Here is a 15,794-nt window from a genome sequence, read left to right on the forward strand (position 1 = left end):
TAACTGCTTTCTAATATAGCCACGTGGCTAAATTACAAGCCCGCGGCCCCGAAAGGCCCCCGCCGGCAGCCCCCAGGGCGGCCGAGTGTGCGGGTCCCTCCATCCCGCGCATCATCTTGTCCCCACAGCAGCCAGAGCTTCGGAGCCCTTCCCCTATAACAGCCATAAATATTAATTAAGAGGTATTTACGTGCAATGCCCATTGGCACTGGCACGCCGCCGCCAAGCCGCTGCTGTGCCCACGGGCTGGAGCCCACCGTGTTGTCCGTCCGTCCCCCGCAGGCAGGTAACGCTCGTGGCTACGATCCAAGTTTTTCCTAAAGGACCGTATTTTATGGGACTGCTTTGCAGCAGAGTGACGCTGCCACTGGACGTGCGAAGCTTCGCCCTGAGTGGGGTTTGCACGGCAGCCATACAAAAAATGAAGGCGGTTTATAACGAGGATTACCTCTATTAAATCCTCGACCCCTTCCCAACGGCTTTAGACACCGTTCGAGGGAACACGAAACTCGGTTTCAGTGGCCGCACCCCCCTGCACTTGCTGTTTTACAGCAAAACTTGCATTTCCAGCTCGTCTCATTTTTAAAATCAGCCTCGGCCATGGCTGATGTTTCTTCTTAAATCCTCAGCTCCTGGAATCACGTGATGACGGAAAACCCAGGGCTGGGGGGGGTGGGGAAGGGGGAAGGCGACTATTTCAGACGCGAGCTTTTTCCTGCCGGCTACAGGCAGAACATCCGACAGCTCCCAAGACCCAAAGCCTCAGCAAAAGCAGCAGGCCATGAAAAAGTGGAGCCCTTCCTGCTGAATATTACGTTCGTTTGTTTTTCTGGCCTTTCATCAACATTGTTATGATTGCTAAACTCACCTGAGTTCCCAGGAATTACGTTTCCCCCCCCCCCCCGTTCCCGTGGTCCAAACAAGTAACCTCGCAAAGCCAGCGGCCAGGGAACCGAGCCAAAGCAGCAAAAAGCGATGACTCAGGTCCCACAACAGACTATTTTAGAGGTTTAAAAGACAAACTGTAAGATTTGGGGGGGGGGGGGAGGGGGGGGGGAGAAGCGTTCGATTATTTTTATTTTTTTTTTCCATACCATTTTGTGGCTTTGCATCCTGCTGGGAGCGCTGTTTCTAACGCCTGGCCACTCCACCCTGCCAGAAAATTTACCTTTTCGTCTTCTCCCCCCGCCCCAGCCCCGGCCCTGCCTCTGAACGCCAGCCAAGGCTCTCGCATAAAGAGCTCCTTATGAGAGCCGGCAGCCCCGCCGCGGGACAGGAGACCGCAAGCCTTGCTTTTTTCATCAATTAACCGGGCATCGCCTTCTCGGCACGCCGACGGCTCCCGGTGAACAAGCCCTGACTGCCCGTGGCGCGAGCGACTCCGGGCAGAGGTTTCCACTGAAGTCAGCGGGAAACTCTTTCCACCGGGTGTAACGGCAGCCAGAGGAGGAGTTATTCGTCACAGATTCATCACACACCGCTAAACTGCTAAAAGGCGAACAAAGCCGGTGCGATTCCAGTATACAACTGGAATCCAGTATACAACTGGCAGACTCGGAAATCACAGGGTAGCTAGCGGCCGCTCCAGCACTGCGTGACCCCGCTGGTTTGGGGTGTGGGAGCCGGATCGCTGGGAGATAAGCAGAGACGAGGACAGCCGGGGGCTGCAGGGCCGATATATCCCCCTTCCCTGGGCAACGAGCATCCTCACCCACAGCCCAGCTCTGGCAGCCAAACCCTAAGAGGATTTTTGCGCATGGGGGGGGGGCTGTGCCCCTCGCCTCCAGCACAGCCTGGCCAGGCACTGGGGGCCCCTGACCCCCCCGCAAGCCACGGCTTTGTAAACCCTACCGGCTTGCGAGGAACCGGCACAGGGTCCTGTGCGGGCCACCAGCGCAGACCCCCAGGAGCAAAGCTGTCCCCCGGGGTGAGCCGCGCTGATGTGGGCTCCAGAGGATCTCATTTCTCTTTACACCGAGCTCAGAAAGGCAGCGGGGAGGGAGAAGCCTCACCGCCGGCGTCTCAAACACCAGCAGTCGAACGACCCGGCCCACCCTCGCGTCGCTACAGCGCGATGCGGTCATGAGATGCAAAGGGTGACCACGGCCAAGCAGGTCCCAGGAAGAGCGTGGCACACACCGACGGTGCCGGCGGAGGCAGGCTGCTGGCAAAGCCCGTCCTCGGGGTGGTGAGGGATGCCGGGCTCTTGGAGAGCAGCTCCAGGGTTACTCAAGGCAAGTGCTTGGGGCTGCCTACACCGCAGGCAGGTGAACCGTTGGGGACACCTGGAAGCCTCACCAGCCTTCCCACCAGCTTATCCTAGCCGGGATGCTCTGGAGGCAACGACAGAGAAACAAAACTGTACGTCCCAGGCTATGGTGCAGCTGTAACCAAAGCAAATGCAGCGTTTCCCCGAGGCTACTCCGGGAAAACATCCTCCACCGCCTCAGTTCTTCAAAACAGATCTTTTCCACATCCCCCGAGCTTTTGTTCCCAGCCCTCCTCCTCCCTTCGCTCTGCTCCCTGCCCCCTGACCGGCTTCAGTGGGATGCGATGTCTGGCCCGGAACAAAGCATTTTCTGACCCCAGAAAAGCACAGCGGTATCACGCGCCGGCACGAAACCCGCGGTACCTGGGCTGGCAGGAGGAAGCTGCTGCCGGCAACAGGGGAGCGGTTTCAGAACTGTGCGTCCCTGGGCTGTGCTCGCACCGGCCCGATTCTGTCTCCAGCTTCTCCAGAAAGGTTCAAGCGCATCTCCAGGAGGCTTCAAATCCGGGGCTCGAGGATCACGAGGAGCCTCCCGATTCCTTCCCGCGAAGCAGCTCAGGCTCTCGGGGAGTCAGCAGCAGGGACCCAGCCCTTCGGAGACGTCTCTGCCACTCTCCGCTCACCTCTCTCTCCCGTTCCACCCTCTCTGCGGTGACCAGCTCCGAAGGGTGTGTTTGCCCACCAGATCCCCCAGCCCCGCCGGCTTTAATCCAGCCCCTCGCCTAAATTAGGGTTACTCACCCGGAGACTTATTGCATCAGGTCCTCGGGCTGGCGGAGCCGATGGGAAAACACCTCCCTCCTGCCTGCCATCCTCCCAGCACCCTCAGGCTGCCGAGCAAAACGCTCCGCTCGCCGTTATCTCGGAGGACGAGGCGTCTCGCTGGGCGCAGAGGAGAGAGGGGCAGCCCGTGCGTGAGCATAAACCCTCTCGGTTCCCCCGCCTAAACGCGCCGCACGCAGGATATCATCACCAGCCGGAGCAGCGTCGGGCTGCAAACAGCTCCCGAAGAGGCGCTCCGGCACTTCCCCAGCCTTCAGCTCGCCCCGCGAGTCGCTGCCGGAGGAGAAGGAGAGGCGCTGGCGGGAGCTGCCAGGAAAAGCCCCATCCCAACGTCCCCAGCCTCGGGGAGCAAAGCCACCGGGCCCCAGCATTTGCCTGGGGATCACGGGTCCAGTTTGGCATCGTTAGGAGTGGATGCGCAGAGAGTGGGGACGGGCGGGACAACTTTTACACCATGTATGAACGGAGGGGCCCGGGCTGGGGTAGGGGAGCATGAAGTGATGGGGGTCTGTCCCAGGGGATGGAGGGTCTGATCCAGGGGACAAAGGGTCTGTCCCAGGGGTAAGAGGGTCTGCCCCAGAGGATGGAGGGTCTGTCCAGGGGGTTGAAAGGTCTGTCCTAAGGGTTGGAGGGTCTGTCCAAGGGGATGGAGGGTCTGTCCAGGGGGTTGTAGGGTGTCTTCAAGGGTTGGAGGGTCTGTCCAAGGGGTTAGAGGGTCTGTCCCAAGGGGATAGAGGGTCTGTCCTGAAGGTTGGAGGGTCTGCCCAAGGCAATAGAGGGTCTGTCCAAGGGTTGTAGGGTCTGTCCCTGGGGACAGAGCACAGAAGGGACACCACGCATCCCTAGGACAAGCCAGTGGGGACATTCCCCTGCAGGTCCCCACGGGGGGGGGGGGGCTGACGCCGGGGTTATACTGACCGCCCAGCATGACCCTCCCACCGGGACGCCCGAAGTCACCACCGGCTCGTCTCCCCCCCTCTCCCCCCCCCCCCCAAAAAAAAAAATCTATCACCATCCACCCGACCCACGCCGAACGATGTCGCGAGTGGTGGCCTCCCCTCATCCTCGGGGACCGCCGGTACTCACCGCTGCGGGCCGGGCCGGGCCGGGCCGAGCAGCTCCCGCGGGGCCGGGGGCTCAGCACCTCCCCACGGCCACGGCCGCGCCCGCCGACCGCCCCTCGCCATCACCGCCCACCCACCCCCCGAACGGGGGGTGGGTGGGCGGTGATGGCGAGGGGCGGTCGGCGGGCGCGGCCATGCCTCCGCCTCCCCCGGAAAGGCTGGAAAAGGATTTCTTTTTTCCGTGTTAGCCGCCCAGCTACAAGGCAAAACATAACTTTGTGGGATCGATGCCCTTCGCTTTTAAGCAAAACCACTGATTTGTTTTGTTTTGTTTTGGTTTTGCTGCTTGAGGGGTTCACTCTTCCTGGGTGGTGTGGGTGCACTCATCACCCTGCCGAAAGCGGTACGGGAGCTGGGTGAGGACTCTTGTGTCACAGAATCGTGGAATGGTTTGGGTTAGAAGGGACCTTAAAGACCATCTAGTCCACCCCCCCTGCCCTGGGCAGGGACACCCCCCACCAGCCCAGGTTGCTCCAAGCCCCGTCCAACCTGGCCTTGAACACCTCCAGGGATGGGGCAGCCACAGCTTCTCGGGGCAACCTGCGCCAGGGGCTCACCGCCCTCACAGGAAAGAATTTCTTCCTCATATCTCATCTAAATCTGCCCTCTTTCAGTGTAAAACTGTTCCCCCTCATCCCATGGCTCCCCTCCCAGATCCAGAGTCCCTCCCCAGCTCTCCTGGAGCCTCTTTAGGCACTGGAAGGGGCTCAAAGGTCTCCCCGGAGCCTTCTCTTCTCCAGGCTGACCCCCCCACCTCTCCCAGCCTGTCCTCCCAGCAGAGGGGCTCCAGCCCTCCCAGCATCTCCGGGGCCTCCTCTGGCCCCGCTCCAACAGCTCCGTGGCCTTCTGCTTTTGGGACCCCCGGTGCTGGAGGCGGGACTGCAGGGGGGTCTCCCCAGAGCAGAGCGCAGCAGAGGGGCACAATCCCCCCCTCGCCCTGCTGGCCACGCTGCGGGGGATGCAGCCCGGGATGCCGGGGGCTTTCTGGGCTGCCAGTGCACATTGCCGGCTCGTGTTGAGCTTCTCATTCCCCACCACCCCCATTGTCCTCCTCAGGGCTACTCTCCAGCCATTCTCCCCCCAGCCTGTGCTAATACTGGGGATTGCCCCATCCCACGTGCAGGACCTTCCACTTGCCCTTATTGAACTTCATGAGGTTGGCACGGGCGCACCTCTCCAGCCTGTCCAGGTCCCGCAGTGGTTCGCTGATGCTACTTCCCCACGGAGAAAAAAGCTGGTTAAACAAAGAAAACCGCCAGGGCCCCAGTGCACGCCCCAAAAGCAGAGGGGAGCCCAATCCACCAGGCTGGCCAGGGTTGCACGTCCCCGTCACCCTGCTCCACTCGAGGAGCCGGTGTCCTTTCCCTTCCAGCCTGGTACCACCGGGGTTTGCACCCACCATTAACAACCTTGCCTGGTGCTTGACGGACACATCATCAGGCACCAGGGATGTTTATATAGATATTTTTGATATGGAGATAGGGTAATAAGACTGGCAGCCTCCCTCTGAGGCTTCAGATCAAATAAACTGTCTTTATTTGTACAGAGGCTTTTACTTTTGGAGATCATGGGCAAAATAAGCCAGTCCTGTATTTCCCCCAGCCAGCTTTCCCCTCTCCTGCAGCTCGAGCTGTTAAAGGCAGAAGAGTTTCAAGGCACCGAGTTGGTTTTCGGCGTGGATGAGGTACGCCCCACTGCCAGCTCCACTCCCTTCCCGACACCCCAGGAGCGGGGCAGGGGACACAGGACGGGCTCGCAGGTCACAGATGCTCCTGCTCAGCGCAGACAACATCCAACTGAAAGCTGAGCCTAGTTTTTAGGAGCAAAACCCTTCTTTCTGTGTAATCCCGGCCACAAACCATCACAGGAAGAGACGAGGTTGTGCCTGAAAGAGGAATTCAGTGGGAGAAGTGGGGTTTGTGCCAGACCTGCCCTCCTACCTCCATGCCCGTGGCTTAAAATGTCGCTTTGGGTGGAAAAAACAGGGAGAGGCAGCCAGTATTTCATGAATGCCAATGTGCCTATTTTCTCCAAAATCAGTCTTTCCCTGTGTTTTCTCCTCCGCCCAGCATGACGCCTCCAAGTCCCAGCGGGTTCGGTGCTACCTGGGACTGGTGTTAGTGGAGGGGAACCGGTGGCTGCATTTCCAGCTCTAGGAAGCGGCAGCAGCCATCGTGTGCGAAAGCCTGGCCAGCCTGGCTCCAGCTGCGCCCTACACCAAATCCGGGCTCCTCACTGCCCTCCAGCAGCGTGTTTATTTACAGCAGCGTATTTCTTTCTAAAAATCTGGTCTCAGGAGGGTAAAATCCCTTCTGCGTATGGAACCACCGCTGACTAGCTCAGACATTGTCTTCCAGAGGCTGCAGGCAGCCTGAAACAATAGGGGTGTGCAGAGCGTCCCCATACATTTCCATTTTTGGACTGCGATAAATCTGAAACGTAATAGTAACAGCTCTAAAAATGGCCCACGTTAATTATCTATTTGGGAATTGCCTCGGTGTTCAGCCATCACACATGAGCCCCAATGGCCTCAACGTCCTCCCGCATGCCAGAAGATTCATTTAACCCCTCAAAACTGGACAAAGCCTTCAGGTTTCCCCTTGGAAACTTTCAGACCCGACGGCAAGCTGTGAATATGGGCAGCAGCAGCTCAATGAAAATGGGAAGCACGCTGGGGAAGGGCGGCCCAAAAGTCCTTGGCATTCGATGCTAAGACACAAACTAGGGACCGATTGTCTTGTGCTTCACATACAACTCAATCCAGATCTCTTTTTTTCTTTCTTTTTTTTTTAAATGCAACCCACGCACTCAAAGTACAGCACAGAGCACGCTTTTAGCCGAAATCGCTGTACTACGCACAACTGCTTCCCATTTTCAGGGTTTTGCTGACACCTGGTGTTCTGGAAAAGATGCTGTGATGGCCTTGCGCTGGGATGGCCGCTCTCAGGTCAGACAGATGCGTGTCTGGGAGCTCAGCCTGAATTTGGGGAAGAACCCGAGGAACACAGGTGTGCATCTAGATTTCCAAGGCACTCTTTAACATCTCAAGTCCAGAGAAGTGCTGCAGCAGCAGTATCTGTGGCATGCCTTCGTCCGTTACTGCAAACCTCACCCTATAGCTGTACCGCTTCCCAGCTTCAAGAGGCAGGGGAACTCCCAGGGGGAATCTCAGGTCTCGTTTATTTTTAAATCCTGCCTTTCATTGCAAGGGAAAACAATCCAACGATGTGATCCAACCCCAAAAGATCTCTCTACAGTGGCTACTCTACCCAAGGCAGCCATTCAGGGTTAGCACCCGAGACGTGGAAAACAAAACTGACTGGAAAAGCCAAGCACTCATCAAATCGGCATTCTCATTTATTCAGTAAAAGCACATTTTTCCCCATCAAAAAAAAGGAGGAAAAACAATAAGCAAGAAGGCACGATTCACACCACTAAAGAAGGAAAATAAATTATGGCAACACCTGAAGAAATTCAAATGCAAGAGCGGATTGCGTGAAGGAGACAATAGACAATACAAAGACGTGTTTGACAGCGATGTTGTCTGCTTTTCCCCCTGCTACACGGGCCTGTAGGAACAGCAAAAGGCTCTGGCTATGGTCACTATCGAAGGTGACAAAATTGGCATCATGAATGGCATTAAGAAGTCCAGTCCCAGTAATTTCCTTCTTAATACGGAGTAAAGCTCAACCTCTACTATTTCCCACACACAGCACTTAGTCCGACTAAAATGATGTTTCGAATGCAGGAAAAGAATGAATTTTCAGCTCACAGCCTGGACCGAAATGGACTGTCAGTGCAAACTTGGTCCAATCTCTTGTATTTCCAAAAGAAGTCTTGGGAGACCAGGGCCCGAGAAGAGCCCAGCTGACCAACATGCTCACCTTGGAGGCTGCGAACAGCCCCGAGACACCTTTCAGTACGTGATCACACTGCCTTTTGTGCTTTGCTCTTCTGCTGATGGGCACTGGGAAGATTTGCATCTGCTAACTAGATCTGAAAATACAGAATGAAAATAAAAACCACATTTGGTGAAGCTTTTCCTAAATACCAGTGTTTGAATCTCAGCTACTTGATTACTTCATTGAACTACAGCCTGATAAGGAATTTTAACACCTTTTTTTCTTTGTTGTTGCTTTTAAACCTTTTTCAGAGTACAGTCTCTGCAAAACTCATCCTGCTTCTACGTGACAGTGTCAGTATCTCACAGAACCTGATGCTGATCTTTAAATAAGGACAGTGGCTCCTCCAGGAATAACAGGCACCAGCTGTCCATGTCCTCTGCCCAAAGGTTTGCTGGACCAGTGTTCCCATCTCATTCCAAGCACCTGCCCTGCCCAAATCAGATCAGTTAGGTCTCCCCAGGCGAACACTGCTGGAAACAAAATTCCATAAATAAATCCACCACAAGGATTAAATATTTACAGCACAGACAGGTAAGGAAAACACGAGAACACAAGTTAATAAATACTGAGAACAAGGTGGCTGCGTTCCTACACTGCAAGCTGGCGTCAGGGCAGCTGTAGTCCATCTCCCCTGCTAAGCAGCAAACTTGGTGTTGGGGCTCTTCTTCCCCCAGTTCCCACCAGGGCCAACATCCATCGCCCAGCGACATGAAGGCTTTGGCATCCACGGGACAGCAGAGGCTTGAAGGATCTACCATGCGGTCAATATTTCAAGCTAACTGACCTCTCGCTTCACCTCAAAGAGATTAGTGCAATCGAGTCTTCCAAACCTCCCCCCAAAAAGTCTACAAAACCCCATGTGAAAATAGTAGTGCACGTCCTCTCACACAGAATAGTCCCAGTTTTCTTACAAATTGTTTTACAACCTCAGTGCTTCAAAGTTTCTCATGGAAATTTATAGCACTATCAGCCTTTCCATGTTATCACAGTATAAATATTGATCATGTTGGGGCAATGGTTTGCAATTTCAGAAGTCTTGAAGTTTCTACTAGGAAACTGAGACAATTCTGTATGAAAAGGTGCCTGATACGAAGCAAACACAACCGCGTATTACCATTTTTTGCCTAAAAATCATAGAGGTATTTCACCCACAGTTATACACAATTTTTAAACAGCCTGCATTTCTAACAGGATCAATAGTTTACAATTCTGTAAATAATTTCACATCCTCTCCTAGACGATGTGCGTTCTTTTATTGGAACACCTTGTAGGTATTGTAATCTTGATTAAAGATAATAAAATACTCTGCTGACTTTCTGAATGCCTCAGCAGATGCATCTCATCCTCTCGAAGAGTTTTGATGTTTTTACACCAAGAACGCTGCCTTCTCCGCAGCAATTCTTTACAGTCTTTTGCTTTTGCTTTCTAAAAGCTCACAAGAAACAAAACACCATGAAGTGTTCACATTTGGCTCAGTGCAACAAAGGAAGACTTAATAGTTCCTGTTTTTAATTGTAGGAACTTTGATTTCTTAGGTTCTTCAGTGCAATTTTTGAGGGCAGTGGGAGACAGAGAGCAATTCCTAGGCAGGCAAGGGCTCTTTTTTTGCTAGTAGAAGGAGAAACGCAGTCTTGCGTCTTGGCTTGTCAAATTCTCAGCGAGGTCCTTGGGCACTGGATTGTCCCACAGCCTACAACAACAGCAAGCGTGTTACTGTAGGGCTAAGTATGGTGAGCAAGGAGGTGGCATGCCAAAGACAACGGAAAAGGCAGCTTTGGGTTTTTGTCAAAGCAGTGAGACAGGAGCAAGGTACGGCTTTATCTCAGCAACCCAGCAGCCGCCTGCCCACTGAGACGGACTCACTTACCGAGCTTGGGAGAGAAATGAAAGCTTTGAAAAGTCCTCAGACCAGTAGGGTCTCAGAAAGGGGGGGGGGAAGAACTGAGTTACACACAAGCAACGAGAGCCACCCTTCTTCATCTGCCTCACTTGGTGGAGTCTACCCCACAGCTGCCCATACGGGGCTTCTACCGCATGAAGCAGAGTGCCCCGAGGAGTCAAAGTGACTGTGAGCTCTGCTGTGCCGACCAATCTGAGCAAGCACACAGGGGGCCCAAGCTCCAGCCGGGACCAGAAACATTCCTCAGTGGTGGCTCTCAGGCTGCTCTCACTATTGGGGACAGCAGAGCCTGTTTTGGGCCAGAGAGAGCAGCAGACACTTGGCTGTGGGACCTGTGTTACCAGCAAGATACCAGAGGCGCTCTCAGAAGAGTGACTTTTCAAATGAGTGAAGGATGAGCGGGTCTCTCCTACAAGAGGTTTCTAGTGGCGCTTGATACACAGGGCTTGGAGAAGCAATGACAAAGAGTGGGGAAAATCAGGCGTCCAAGTATCTGCCAAGATATGGATCCCAGGACAGAGTGGGACAGGGCAGGAATGTATCTGAGAAGTAAAACCAGATATAATGGAAGAAAGAAAACTTACAGAAAAAAAAAATGCAACAAACTTCCTGATGGCGACATTAATCAACTAGGTCATTTTTACCTTATTTAAAGCCAGTAAGCTTTTCAGTCCTTTTTGCCCCGGACTTTCTGAGGGGGCGGAGCTGGCCCAGAAAACCCTCCCCTTATTTGGCTTGCATCTGCGTCCCCTGCAATATCCTATTCCACACCAGCAAACCCAGGGCAGCAGGCTGGCATGGGTCACGCCTGTCCCAAGACTGGTCACCCCCACTTCTCCTTGCTGAGCCCATACCCGTCCACAGAGCTCCGTGACACCTGCTCACCTTATACATTGAATTTCCGGGCACTTGGCGAGTTCCTCTGCTAGCTTTGTGGCCCCACAGGCACCAATGCGATTTTTCTCCAGACTGTTTTAGAAACAAAGAAGAGTTTTAAAATCCAAAACCAAATCAAGAGTGGAAAACAGCTGAATAATCACTGGCTCCTCCTCCTGTCCCAGAAGAGCTATGCTTTTGCACAAGCACAGCAATGTCATACAACTTGCATCAGCTTCATCTTTATGACCATGGCCCTATTTATGCAAGAAGTGTGTGTGCACTGTTCCCTATGACCTCCTTCTAGCAACAGGACTTGTAAGCAGATCTTTTGCCCTTGGAGCACTCTAACAGATCCCACCACGAGCCTGGTGCCAAAAAATGCTAGTAACAACTCATCCTGCCTCAGACACAACCTTCCTGCTTGTACCTGTAAAACAGCCGGGCTCTACTATGTAGATTCCCTGCCCAAGACAAACAGAACTCAGTTCCTGACCCTATTACCCACAGGCTAATATTTTCATACAGCTGAGAGATGGAAGACACATACCATGTATTCCAAAGGGCCAAGGGGAGGAAAGCTTCAGGAACAGTTCTTCAGCAGAAGATGATAGTCTCTTCCATTTATAGGGCTGGGCTGTGACGCCACCAGGCCAGCACGTGAGCTGGTGACATTGACCCCAGCTGCTGGCTGCACTGCAGTTCCAGCACATCAGCTGCAGCTGAGCTTCCTCTGAGCTCCTACGGCCCAAGACTCACAATGTAGCCATCCCATCCTGGGGATGGATTGCTTGCCACACTGCAAGACTTCACAAAGGCAGGCGCTCTGAACACGGTACCCATCTAGACCATCCCAGACACTGAAGACAAGTAAAAACTTGCAGGAAGCAGCTCACCTGAGGTCATCAGGTGACATGAGTCATGTTCTAGAAGTACCAGTTTGTCTTTCCTGCCTCAAACAGGAGGCCTTCACAGACTAGCTTCTGCTTAGATACCTATGCTGCAAACACCTTAAATAAAAAATGCCTCTCTATGCTGTGTACCACCCAAGCAAGGCTGGCCCTCGGTGCATGCAGCAAGAATGCTAAAAAGCCTGTTGTTGTTCCAAACATCCATCCCCTTTTGGAAGTGCTGTGGCTGAGGGCTCAGTGACAGGAAAACCAAGTCTTCTTCCTGGGGTTGCTCTCCAGGGGGGCTGTACTCACTCTAACATCTTCAGCTTTTCCATCCCTGGGAGAGCGGTGGCCAACTCTTGGGCTCCTCCGTCACCAAGGGCATTCCAAGACAGTCTAAGACAGACAAGAAGTCCCACCTGTCAGTCAGTCGATAATCACAAGGGGAACAACAAGAGCGCTGTGATACAACCCCCTCACAGATTAGACTGTTTACAAGAGCTTTTTGCCCTCTTATCACGGCAGGTAAACGTTTCCCTGCTTTACAAGCGTAATTTTGAGGAATTTCCTCAGTTTCACCACACATTTCCATGTATGGTAAAACACCAGGGAGTGTCACCGCAGAGCCCGAGGACTGTGGTTAATCTCCAGAGTCCTGCAGGCCCGGGGAATGAGATTGGAAAGACGGAAACGACTGCTGAGCACACAGCTTTACGCCAGGGCAACTCCTCCTGCTGCTGACGGTATTAAACTACTGCAGCAGCAAAGCTGCCTCTCAGACCTGCTCTTAGAGGTGCCTTTTGGCTCTGAGCTCTTCCAAAGGATAGCTCACAGGACTCCTGAAAGGCTGGGTTTTTCACTTTCTGGTGCATTAGGAAGTGAGAAAATTCTTCAGGTCCTTTCTCTGCTACTGGCTGAACGGCCTGGCAAGTTCCCTCTCACCTGGAAAACAGAAACCTAGCACCGCACCACCAGTGCTTCACTACAATACTGAGCTGACTGATCCCAGGGCCAACCCACAGAGTCATTTCTCTGCCCAAGTCTGGGGAACTCCAGAATTTCTGTATCATGTCTAGGAGCCAAAAAAAGAAAGCAAAGGACAGGATCCAGCTTGAGAATTGGAGTTCAAGGCCTGTTCTGGGATTTCAAGGGTATCAGCATATTGCTCGCTGTGTCACTCTGATTTCCCCAATGACAGAACCCACATGTGCCTCCACTGACCAGACCAGACCCCTCCTAACACTACTGTTAAAAGAATCATAGGTTGGAAGGGACCTTGAAGATCACTGAGTCCCACCCCCCTGCCATGGGCAGGGACACCTCCCACCAGCCCAGGTTGCTCCAAGCCCTGTCCAACCTGGCCTTGAACACCTCCAGGGATGGGGCAGCCACAGCTTCTCTGCGCAACCCGTGCCAGGGGCTCACCACCCTCACAGTGAAAACTTTCTTCCTAATATCTCGTCTAAATCTCCCCTCTTCCAGTTTGAAGCCATTCCCCCTCATCCTATCACTACATGCCCTTGTAAAAAGTCCCTCTCCAGCTTTCTTGTAGGTGTGCTTCAGATACTGGAAGGCTGTTATAAGGTCTCCCCAGAGTCTACATCTGCCAATCTGTTAATAATGCAGGAGTAGAAACTAACCACAGGGCTAACTAGTCTTAGTGCCACGCTGCAAGTGACACACCTATGCACTGAATATTGCTTTACTCATCCCATCGCTCCACCAAACTATGTAGTGGTAGCATCAGAAGTCACCTCTCCTGGGTCTGGCAATAAAAACCTGGCTTTGGCCTAATGCCCTGAGCCCTAAGATATTTGTGATCTCCACACAAATACCTTCTGGGGGAGGGAGAGGAAAGCCTGGTGGGTTTCTGACTCATGCATCATTTTACTCAAACCACCCATGAGTACTTTGCAGAACTGAGGCAGGTAAAAATAGCGTGACAATCAAGCGTCACCCAGCTGGGCACAGCAGAGATGCCTAGAGAGCCTAGGTCTCGCAGATCCGTATCCTGAAAGGAGTGATCTCAGCCTAGGAGGTCTGTACCCTGCCAGCATCTCAGGCAGCGTTAGTCTTCATTAAAGCTACAGGTAGCTCAGGATTGATGAGACTGCTGCTGACCCCATGGGATCCTGTGTACTAGAATTAACGTCCCTGTAGTGCCATGGGGCAAAATGCTTTTAAAAACACATATGCTGCAGCAGGTTCCTGGCAGGCTTCTTGCTGAGGTTCTCTTGGGCAGGTGAACACGCGTCAGAAGGCAGTTAGCCCACCTATGTTGTTTACTGAAAACACGTTAAGAATCCACACATCAGAGCAACCCCTTTTATTTCAGTGTGGAGAGTGAGATTGCAGCTGGTGACCCCCCCTGTTCATCTACAGGCTGAACACGCTTTGCTTTGAGCTCTCAATTCAGCCTTTGCACAGAGAAGCTCCTGCTCTGCTCTGAGAATCAACTGTGGCTGCCCTGTAAGAAAAAATGGAGGCAAGACTTGGACCACAGAAAACAAGATGACAAATTTGGCCTGCCTCTCAGAACAGATGCTAAAAGATCAAGAATAATGAGCAGAGTTTGAAAATGAGTGTTTCCTCCATAATGCATTCAACTCTTCACTTCCAATTCAACTCTTCAAAGCTTCCAATAAGCTGCTAGTTATACCAGGAAATTTTTAGCAGTGAATTTAGTCAACTACTAAGTTACAAGTAAATTTATCACTAAAAAGTACTTAGTGGTAAGTATCAATAAGTATTTAGAAGTGTACTGCAGTTGAAAATAAAAGCAGAGATTAAAACAAGAGTGACCTGTGTGTCGAAGGGTCTCCCCATCCTTTCCCACACTCACGTTATCTCCTCCATGGAAGGGCATTGTCGGAAACCATGAGAAAGTGATTTGGAAGCATCATCCGTGATTCCACAGAGTTTCAAGCTGAAGCAGCACGGAGAGAAAAAAAAAAAAAAAAGAGGGCACAATGTGCTGGTGTCAGAACCGGTGGGGAATACGGCACACCAGCACCAGCACCATCTGCTGCGCTCCTGCCCTGGCAATACTACAAACAAAGCCAGCCACACGCTGCCCCGGCAGCCTTCAGTGCCCTGGTACTCACTCGATCTTCCGGAGGTGCTCAAAGCATGGCAGCCCCTCGGACAGGGCATGGATACTTCCTTCCCCAAGGTCATTTTCTGATAAACTGCAACAGTAATGGAAAAGCTTTGAGTGGCCACAGAGAAAGTAGGTACAGTCAGAGAAAAACCACCACCAAAACATAACTACGTGAATTAGCAAGTCCGTGACTAGTAGCCAGACTCAGTGCGGACTTGAGACTGCAGGGACAAGCCAGATCAGCACATGGCAACTCAGGGTCAATTCCCTGCTTGGTAAAATGGGAATGACAGCCCTGCTCTAAACCCGCAACATCAGTCCATTCTGCACTGACTTGCATCCAGACAGTAAGCTGGGGCTGTACCAGTGGCTAAGATGGACAGAGCTGCAGCACATCATGTGTTGCACGTCAGGCTGGAAATAGGAAGTTATACCGGAGTTAATGACTGCTGTAACTTGAGAGGAAATGACGGTAAGGGAGAGTGGGAAGAAGACATGGCTCTCAAAGATTCGGAGGGCAGCAGTAACTGCCTTCCAGCCTTTACCAGGGTGTGCTGCTCTGTTCTCATCTGCCAGCAAACACAAGCCATGGCAAAACCTTCCCTGCTCTAACCTATCTCACACTTGAATTACCAACATCCTAATTCAACTTGTTAGTTAACAATAAGCACACAACAAAGAACGGTGGCACCAAGGATGCAGGAGGAAGAGCTAAGTCACATCACCTCCGTTCTTTCAGTTCCCTATTTAGAAATTCTATCACTCCCCAGGTTACTACATACAGTAGTTCAAAGGCATGTGGCTACACAAAGCCTGGCAAACAGCAATGGCAGACAAGGTTTAACATCTAAAGCGATCTAAGCTGCCCCGCAGGGAGCAGTGACCTTCAGAGAGTGTCTCCTCTCAGCCCGAGAAAAATGTCTCGGATGGGTGGAGGGATTGTC

General features: G+C 52.7%; 2 protein-coding genes across 2 annotated transcripts in view; both read right to left on the reverse strand.

The window, feature by feature from the left end:
- CPNE2 (copine 2) overlaps positions 1-4,161 on the reverse strand; it is a 57,108-nt gene extending 52,947 nt beyond the window's left edge. The window contains exon 1 of the mRNA XM_082489240.1: positions 4,139-4,161. The gene's annotated coding sequence lies outside the window, so the exon portion shown is untranslated. The remainder of the gene's footprint in view (positions 1-4,138) is intronic.
- A 5,156-nt stretch (positions 4,162-9,317) lies between these two features.
- Positions 9,318-15,794, reverse strand: part of NLRC5 (NLR family CARD domain containing 5) — a gene marked incomplete at its 5' end in the record, with an annotated part of 48,118 nt that continues 41,641 nt past the window's right edge. The window contains 5 exons of the mRNA XM_082489650.1: positions 9,318-9,771; positions 10,867-10,950; positions 12,063-12,146; positions 14,593-14,676; positions 14,855-14,938. Of these exons, the coding sequence (XP_082345776.1) occupies positions 9,690-9,771; positions 10,867-10,950; positions 12,063-12,146; positions 14,593-14,676; positions 14,855-14,938 (418 nt within the window). The 3' untranslated portion in view covers positions 9,318-9,689. The remainder of the gene's footprint in view (positions 9,772-10,866; positions 10,951-12,062; positions 12,147-14,592; positions 14,677-14,854; positions 14,939-15,794) is intronic.

Source organism: Vanellus vanellus, assembly GCF_965231255.1.
Source record: "Vanellus vanellus genome assembly, chromosome: 12".
In the NCBI taxonomy this organism is placed as follows: Eukaryota; Metazoa; Chordata; class Aves; order Charadriiformes; family Charadriidae; genus Vanellus; species Vanellus vanellus.